Raw genomic sequence first — 9,637 nt, 5'->3', positions numbered from 1 at the left:
GTATATGGTGAATGACAGCTATATGAATTTTTTGTGTAAGTCACCTGTTATTTCTTATCATATAAACTCCATTTCGCCGGATAATATCAATCCGTAAACCAGTATATGATGTATGCGAATACATTTTTCTTATAAAATGAGACATAATCCTGATAACCAAAAAGCCTTCAATAGATGACAAATAACTTAAAAAACAATGTATAAACAATTCTACAGAACTTAAAAACAACCACTAAATCTGATAGATAGAGGTAGATACGTGGAGTAAAAAAGGAATGAGTATGTAATATATATATAAATAGACTGCCATTGTTACTGAGGTAACGGGTTAAATATATTGCATTGAAATTATATAAAACGTCATCATCATGGCCGCTGACGTTGAATCATGCCGAATCATTATGTGCTTTATCTTCTGGGTCGTTAAGGTGTTTGCCAAGGCTGTGAAAAGAATCATTGTCACTCAGTTGTCCACCATCTTCGTCATCGATGAACTTGAGATCCTCCAACAAGCTCTTGTTTTGTCGGGAGACTTTTTCTACGTTTGAGAGCGTGACACGTGATGCAACAGCGCCCTCTAAGAGTTCCACAGACATGAGGACGGGATGAAGAGACAACTGTTCCTGTAATTCTCGTAAGAAAGACTCGGCGCACAATCCTGAAAACAAGAAAGACAACTCCAATAACATGGTTCACGTGTTTGAATATTTCGTTGCATAATTATAGGTCACACAACAACATAGAAAAATGAATCTTTTTTTTTTCTCAAAATCTTGTACTTCTTACAAGTCGAGGAACTGATTCATTGCCCTCAGTTAAATATATTTCGTCTTGCATTATTGTGACCACAACACAGAGAATCTTTATACTTCAATGTACAGATGTACAGTCTGTATCAATGCAATCACTGCTATCAGAGTGGTCAGTGTACGTACCCGGCGATACATCATCCTCTAGAGCCACAGCCGCTGCGATAGCTCCCATCATAATATCCCCTAACAATTGGCGATGAACGTGCTGTAAACAGGACAAAATGTGTACATCAATCATATGGATTTGATTTTAAACAATATCTCCAAGTTTAAGACATATAAAAGGTTAAGATAAAAGCGGAATAAAAGAAAAACTGTCACGCTTTCGAACAAATATTCATGATTCAGAACCTCTCTTTAGATTTCCTTAATGTTAAGTGTAAGAAATGGCGAGAACGCAAAACATGACGAAACCTATTATTACATGCCAAAGCTCTTTCATTAGTCAAAACCTTGGATTATCGTTTTTAAAGGTTCACAGACACTACTGAATACCAAGTCGGTGGATTTAAACATTTTACATATTGATTTTAAAAAATGTGAAGAGTACCTCTTCACAAAGATAATTTATATCGGTATTTTTTTGTAGGTATCCAAATTTTGCGAATCTAGCAACCTTTTGAAAATCACAAAATATCAAAATGGAAAAATGTGTACCTGAGCACTTTCTGGAAGTGATTCCTTTTACAATACATTGTTTAAATAAATACCAGTCGGCATGTCAGTATCTTTATCTAATTTGACTGGTCAGTTAGGTATCCAGTTGATTTAAGAATCTACACTAATATCCATTCTGAAGCCTTTAAAAAGAGTCAAAATTTCTGAAACAATGAGATCTACTCTGATCCAGCTTTCGGCGGTAACTGTAGATTTTAATCGCTTCTATCGAAGTACAAATACCTGCTCCCTAGCCCGCTTCAGCAGGGTTATGACGGAGATGAGTTGGTCTTCCATCGATAACAGACGTCCACATTCTATCTCCACAGCCTCTAACTGAAATTGTGACGTCATCATGTGTTTTCGGCATGTCATCAGGTCCGACCGCAACCTCTCAATTTCCTGTTGACAATGAAATGAAGTCATGTTGTTAATTCGTCCTAAAATTCAGTCTTCACACACAAAAGGAAATAGGTCTTATCTAATTGTTCGATTGTGACAATTGTTATTTTCCCTGGTCGCCAGTTTTACAGTTTTGTATCTGGCCAACAGTTCATACACCCAGAACAAGATGGCTGTTCCCTGTTGTTATCACTTCGACTAAATCATATCATCTTTTTCTTTCCAGTGTCCCGTGAAATCGTTTCATGACCTGCCTGACTAGCTGATTATGGTATATACTATTGTTGCTTTGAAGCTTTTGAAGAGGAATCACACAACCTAATAGATCGAACTATCGCACAAATTTACACGTGTTTTTATTGTTGTATACTTAGTGACTGAAACCGTACGTAAAAAGCACCGCTCTCTGGCCAAGACATTTACATAGTATAAATCACGAAGCAATCAAGCGTCTGGGTGAGTGAGACTAAGTGTTACCAAACAATGTACCTACTTTTGATTGTTCGTTGTTAATTTCAGACAATGAGTTGACATCAGCTTGGAGTCTTCCTATAAACTGTTTGTCCGCGGACTGCAGCAGTGCAATGTCACTAGAGGGCGTAGCTGAGCGAGGTGTACCCGGAGGTGCAGAAGGACGGTCCGTCTGTTTTGCAGGTGTAGCCAGTGGTAATCCAGGGAGAGGTGATGCCCCATTGATTGCGTCGTCAAGTTGACGACTGATATCAGCACAGATTGACCCCTCTCCGTCACCTATCAATTAAAATACAGTGTAGATAACCTTGGAAGATGTACCCTCACTGATAATGCCCCACAAAGGAACAAGTATAACACACTGGAAATGTCCCAAAAGTGTACAATTAAGACCCACTGATAATGTCCCACAAGTGTATAAGTATGACTCACTGATAATGTCCTACAAGTGTACAAGTATGACTCACTGAAATTGTCCCACAAGTGTACAAATAATACAGATAATGTCCCACAAGTCTACAAATATGACTCACAGATAATGTCCCACAAGTGTACAAATATGACTCACAGATAATGTCCCACAAGTGTACAATTAATCATCACTGATATTGTCCCACAAGTGTACAAGTATGACTCACTGATAATGTCTCACAAGTGTACAAGTATGACTCACTGATAATGTCCCACAAGTGTACAAGTTTGATTCACTGATAATGTCCCACAAGTGTACAAGTAATCATCACTGATAATGTCCCACAAATGTACAAATATGACTCACAGATAATGTCCCACAAGTGTACAAGTATGACTCACAGATAATGTCCCACAAGTGTACAAATATGACTCACAGATAATGTCCCACAAGTGTACAAATATGACTCACAGATAATGTCACACAAGTCTTCAAGTATGACTCACTGATAATGTCCCACAGGTGTACAAGTATGACTCACTGATAATGTCCCACAAGTGTACAAGTATGACTCACTGATAATGTCCCACAAGTGTACAAGTATGACTCACTGATAATGTCCCACAAGTGTACAAGTATGACTCACTGATAATGTCTCACAAGTGTACAAGTATGACTCACTGATAATGTCCTACAAGTGTACAAATATGACTCACAGATAATGTCTCACAAGTCTACAAGTTTGACTCACTGATAGTGTCTCACAAATGTACAAGTTTGACTCACTGATAATGTCCCACAAGTGTACAAGTATGACTCTCGGACAATGTCCCACAAGTGTACAAGTTTGACTCACTGATAATGTCCCACAAGTGTACAAGTTTGACTCACTGATAATGTCCTACAAGTCTACAAGTATGACTCACAGATAATGTTCTCTACATACAGATACGACAACTGAAAATGTCTAACACACACATAAGTACGATTTCACAAACAGAAATCTGACTCGCTGTAAATGCCCAATACATACAAGTATACAATTTGACAATGAACATGTGCTACACACAATTACTACTCACTGACTTACCCCACATACGTACGATTCACTGAACTACAGGTTGAATATCCAGACATAAGTAGATACGACTCACTGAAAATGTCCCCCAAACATAAATAAGAGGCTTGGAAAATTGGAAAATGTTCGTGTTTAATACTGCACATTATTAGAGGACTCGATAGTTATAATTTAATAGTCAGATTATAGGAGAAAATAAGTATTACTTTTTTTTCAATGGAGCATATATACACCCACCCCTAGTGGACTCGGTCGCTACGGGCCGATCTTATGGCGCGAGCGGTTTGGATAGTATTTGATATTGCATCTACATTTGTAGTAGCCCCTGTCCAATACACACGTACGATTTACTGAAAATGACAAACATACACAGAAAAAATCTTAATACAAAGACTTGGAGTTCATTAAACTTCCATGCAGATAAAAAACACGCGTTTTAACAGGATGTGACGTCACTTAACAGATACGTATCGCTGTATGTCAGGAGAAGATAAATACATTTTACTTTCTTGATAAAAAGGAAATAAATACTAACTCCTACACGACGTGTTTTGAAGACGAGCAGAAAAAAAACTCCCTGTAAAAATCTGTGCTTCTTTGTCATGACATAGGAAATATGTCAGAAAAAAAATAAATGCATAGGTGGAATTTCTCAACCCGACCGGCAGGGATATATACATGTAATTTCTCAACCCGACCGGCAGGGATATATACATGTAATTTCTCAACCCGACCGGTAGGGTTATATACATGTAATTTCTCTCCACCGACCTTCTCATCCCGACCGACAGGACTGTATACCTTCCCATCCCGACCGACAAGGATGTATACCTTCTCATCCCGACCGACTGGAATGTATACCTCCTCATCCCGACCGACAGGGATGGATACCTTCTCATCCCGCCCGACAGGAATGTATACCTTCTCATCCCGACCGACAGGGATGTGTACCTTCTCATCCCGACCGACAGGGATATATACCTCCTCATCCCGACCGACAGGACTGTATACCTTCTCATCCCGACCGACAGGGATGTATACCTTCTCATCCCGACCGACAGGAATGTGTACCTTCTCATCCCGACCGACAGGGATGTATACCTTCTCATCCCGACCGACAGGAATGTGTACCTTCTCATCCCGACCGACAGGGATGTATACCTTCTCATCCCGACCGACAGGGATGTATCCCTCCTCATCCCGACCGACAGGACTGTATACCTTCTCATCCCGACCGACAGGGATATATACCTCCTCATCCGACCGACAGGACTGTATACCTTCTCATCCCGACCGACAGGGATGTATACCTACTCATCCCGACCGACAGGAATGTGTACCTTCTCATCCCGACCGACAGGGATGTATACCTTCTCATCCCGACCGACAGGGATGTATCCCTCCTCATCCCGACCGACAGGACTGTATACCTTCTCATCCCGACCGACAGGAATGTATACCTTCTCATCCCGACCGACAGGACAGTATACCTTCTCATCCCGACCGACAGGACTGTATACCTCCTCATCCCGACCGACAGGAATATATTCCTTCTCATCCCGACCGACAGGACTGTATACCTTCTCATCCCGACCGACAGGGATGTATACCTTCTCATCCCGACCGACAGGGATGTAAACCTTTTCATCCCGACCGACAGGACTGTATACCTCCTCATCCCGACCGACAGGAATATATACCTTCTCATCCCGACCGACAGGAATGTACACCTCCTCATCCCGACCGACAGGACTGTATACCTTCTCATCCCGACCGACAGGACTGTATACTTTCTCATCCCGACAGACAGGAATGTATACCTTCTCACCCCGACCGACAGGACTGTATACCTTCTCATCCCGACCGACAGGGATGTGTACCTTCTCATCCCGACCGACAGGGATGTATACCTTCTCATCCCGACCGACAGGAATGTATACCTTCTCATCCCGACCGACAGGAATGTATACCTTCTCATCCCGACCGACAGGAGGGATGTATACCTTCTCATCCCGACCGACAGGAATGTATACCTTCTCATCCCGACCGACAGGAATGTATACCTCCTCATCCCGACCGACAGGAGTGTATACCTTCTCATCCCGACCGACAGGAATGTGTACCTTCTCATCCCGACCGACAGGGATATATACCTTCTCATCCCGACCGACAGGAATGTATACCTTCTCATCCCGACCGACAGGAATGTATACCTTCTCATCCCGACCGACAGGAATGTATACCTTCTCATCCCGACCGACAGGACTGTATACCTTCTAATCCCGACCGACAGGACTGTATACCTTCTCATCCCGACCGACAGGACTGTATACCTTCTCATCCCGACCGACAGGAATGTATACCTCCTCATCCCGACCGACAGGACTGTATACCTTCTCATCCCGACCGACAGGACTGTATACCTTCTCATCCCGACCGACAGGACTGTATACTTTCTCATCCCGACCGACAGGAATGTATACCTTCTCATCCCGACCGACAGGAATGTACACCTCCTCATCCCGACCGACAGGACTGTATACCTTCTCATCCCGACCGACAGGACTGTATACTTTCTCATCCCGACAGACAGGAATGTATACCTTCTCATCCCGACCGACAGGGATGTATCCCTTCTCATCCCGACCGACAGGACTGTATACTTTCTCATCCCGACAGACAGGACTGTATACCTTCTCATCCCGACCGACAGGACTGTATACCTTCTCATCCCGACCGACAGGAATGTATACCTTCTCATCCCGACCGACAGGACTGTATACCTTCTCATCCCGACCGACAGGGATGTGTACCTTCTCATCCCGACCGACAGGGATGTATACCTTCTCATCCCGACCGACAGGGATGTATACCTCCTCATCCTGACCGACAGGAATGTATACCTTCTCATCCCGACCGACAGGGATGTATCCCTCCTCATCCCGACCGACAGGAATGTATACCTTCTCATCCCGACCGACAGGACTGTATACCTTCTCATCCCGACCGACTGGGATGTATACCTTCTCATCCCGACCGACAGGAGTGTATACCTTCTCATCCCGACCGACAGGAGTGTATACCTTCTCATCCCGACAGTTCATTGTATCGATTGTTATGTCATTAGTTTACGTAAGAACATCGGGCCATTTTCTCACAATCCGTATGACGTTAGTCGTTACTTTAAATTACATATGACTCACCAATCAATACCTGTTCAAAAGAGCAGATAACTCTGCATTACGACGTGGAATTTTAACCTTTTTCATAACTTCTTAACCCGAACAGGATCCAGAAATACATCCCTGATACTTACCTTCGTATCCCGGTCCCAGGGATACATTTTCAGACTCAGACAGGGTGTTAAATCCCGACGATACGCTGGACACCTCCGATTTATCTCCCTTGCCATTTCTAAATAGATACAATAATCTCCTTTATTGTAAAATCGTATAAATGTTGTCGGAGTATACAAATTAATACTAAAATTTCATGTGACGACAGTTTGACATACCTGATGTTTGACACTCATTGATAATTGCGACAATTATATAATACATATTCTATTCTCTATCTTTTAGGGATTTACCCATGTTAAACATAAATAGATATCATCAAGGCATTACACTGAACAGGTGACTACACTAATGACGTCATGAGGTTTCGTGATCGGGTTTCTATTTTGTTAGACGAGAGGTTTTCTTAATTCAAGTTTGATTTTCGGCTTGATCATGAATATGAAACGTCAACATCGATCAGAAGGTTTTTGAGAGTGGATGTCTCCACGTCTTTCCTGAGATCATCACTTTCAGATTGTGTGTTTATTACACTATAATATACTGTCTACTTAATTATACCAATTACAATGATATGAAGGTTGTATAAAAGTTTTGTTAAAGGAAGTTTAGAAATCATCAGGAATCGATACTTCTGTATATCGAATGTAGATAAAATGTTATTTCGGTCTCAAGGCCTCGGCCATGCGTCGCCTCTAAAATTGTTTTTCAGGTGTACAGGTATAGTATGTGATTATTAGGGTACTCAATACAACAATTCAGAATTATATAAATACGACACATGAGTTATATGCAGATTTCATAATAGTAAACACTCTCCGGTATTTTCCGATTTCCAAAACCAGGGAAATTCTTATCACCACAAAATTGTTAAATACTTAAGCTCTGTAAAATGCCATTTGAGTAAAGTCATATCCACTGTGACGTTATTGATTATGACGTACAATGTATAAACAAATGATGACGTACATACCTTAGTATGACCTCATCATCGCTGTAGTTGCCAGAAAGCTTTCCGAGTTTCTCCAAGTCCTTGACCTTTGTCAGACAGCGCTTGAGGTTGCCTTTAATACGTTCGTACACCTGAAGCATGTCATCCAGACGACCTTCCAGTCCAGCGTTCGTTTCCTGCAAGGCACATACCTCCTGGTCAGACTCAAACAGGTCGTCCTGTAGTTTAGTATTCAGTGTGAGAAGGTCGCGCACTTCCTTTTCGCGTACATCTTGTACATGACGAAGTTCTTTGGCCATCATCTGTAAAGAACGACTTTCGTCGCGGTCTTTATCATAATACATATCCCAGGGACACGATATCCGCTTCAGACTCGAACCCTTGGCCAATTCTCCGCGCTCCTCGTTGTATACGTCCTGGAGCGCGGCTCGTCGTGCGATATGCATGGACTCGCGTGTGAGCTGATCACGCTCTTGTCGTTCACGGTAAAAGGACGAAACGACATCACTTCGCCTAGACGACAGTCGCCGACTTTCGTCCGAAGTTGAACTCCGCCGGACACCAATATACGCCGCGCGTCGCATGAAGCCGTCGGTAGCTCCAGAGGTCGGCTCGGTTGACTTCTCGAATGTTATTCCTTGTATAATACTCTTGATGTCATTAGCGAGATAGCGAAGGTCATGCTGTTTGTCGTTCTTGGACACCCATGAGGCAGTCTTTCTTTGTCGAGAAACTTTTACTTGTTTTTTACCAGATTGGGGCGTGAGAGCTAGCGTCCGTGGTCTGGGTGGTTTTCTATCCATATTGTAACAGTGTAAATAGTCCGGTTAATAACAGTTAACAGGTGTCCGCCCTTATCAGTGTAATGCCCAGTCTCTAAACACTAAATCATCCCGAAATCGAAGTAGATATATCCACAAACGAATATTTCCCCGACACTAGTACAATACATATCTGTTCTCAAAATGATTGGACATCGCCAGAGAAGAAATCGCCACCATTACACATGGGTCCGGACCGTTCGACCACTGCCGCACAAATACTGTAGTAGTAAACAGTGACGCCAACATTTCCGTTCACACTTTTTAGAGATAAGGCTGGGGTGTGTAGAGATGGTGTTACACAAGTATTCCAGCCTCAGTAGCCGTGTTTACGTCCGCCTACCATCACTGTTTACTATACATATCACTGTTTCGGAGGGTTAGGGTAAATTTCTACTCAACAGGACCCGACTTAAACCGCTCGTATATATACTAAGGTTTTAATCAAAGACAAACTATCAAATCTTAAAACTCTACAGACCCGAGTGTGTACCCCCCGGGGATGGGAGAGATAAGGGAGGGTGCTCGCGGCCGCCGAGTCGATACATGTATATTATGAGTCATTGGCAACGCATATAGGTAATGTACATGTATATATAGTAGTCGCTCTCACGACTTGACATCAAATGCTATATTTATACGATACAATTTTAATATTCTGAGGATTTACAGAGGGATATATGCTGACATGGTCGGCATTAAAATAAAGCTATTTCATCTTATTCCGGAGATGGAT

General features: G+C 42.4%; 1 protein-coding gene across 1 annotated transcript; it reads right to left on the bottom strand.

Moving 5' to 3' along the window:
- Positions 1-267: 267 nt before the first annotated feature.
- On the bottom strand, positions 268-9,054 carry LOC132560735 (uncharacterized). The gene is made up of 6 exons (XM_060225411.1): positions 8,102-9,054; positions 7,149-7,246; positions 2,365-2,621; positions 1,713-1,871; positions 936-1,017; positions 268-658 (listed from the first exon to the last, which is right to left on the bottom strand). The coding sequence occupies exons 1-6, from the start codon at positions 8,881-8,883 to the stop codon at positions 387-389; spliced, it is 1,650 nt and encodes a 549-aa protein (XP_060081394.1). The 5' UTR covers positions 8,884-9,054; the 3' UTR covers positions 268-386.
- Between the last annotated feature and the right edge of the window lie 583 nt (positions 9,055-9,637).

This window comes from Ylistrum balloti, unplaced genomic scaffold (genome assembly GCF_031769215.1).
Source record: "Ylistrum balloti isolate Yb309-2 unplaced genomic scaffold, AGI_CSIRO_Ybal_v1 Utg371104, whole genome shotgun sequence".
NCBI classification, from domain to species: Eukaryota; Metazoa; Mollusca; class Bivalvia; order Pectinida; family Pectinidae; genus Ylistrum; species Ylistrum balloti.
The sequence above is the reverse complement of the archived record's forward strand: the minus strand, read 5'-3'. Positions and strand labels throughout refer to the sequence as shown.

What these genes read in the sequence shown, in the direction of transcription:
- LOC132560735 (XM_060225411.1), bottom strand. Translation starts at nt 8,883, where the DNA reads ATGGATAGAAAACCACCCAGACCACGGACGCTAGCTCTCACGCCCCAA. An exon ending in GATGATGAGGTCATACTAAG is followed by an intron (nt 7,247 to 8,101) that starts GTATGTACGTCA and finishes GTATCTATTTAG; the next exon opens with AAATGGCAAGGGAGATAAAT. An exon ending in TGAAGCGGGCTAGGGAGCAG is followed by an intron (nt 1,018 to 1,712) that starts GTATTTGTACTT and finishes TCCTGTTTACAG; the next exon opens with CACGTTCATCGCCAATTGTT.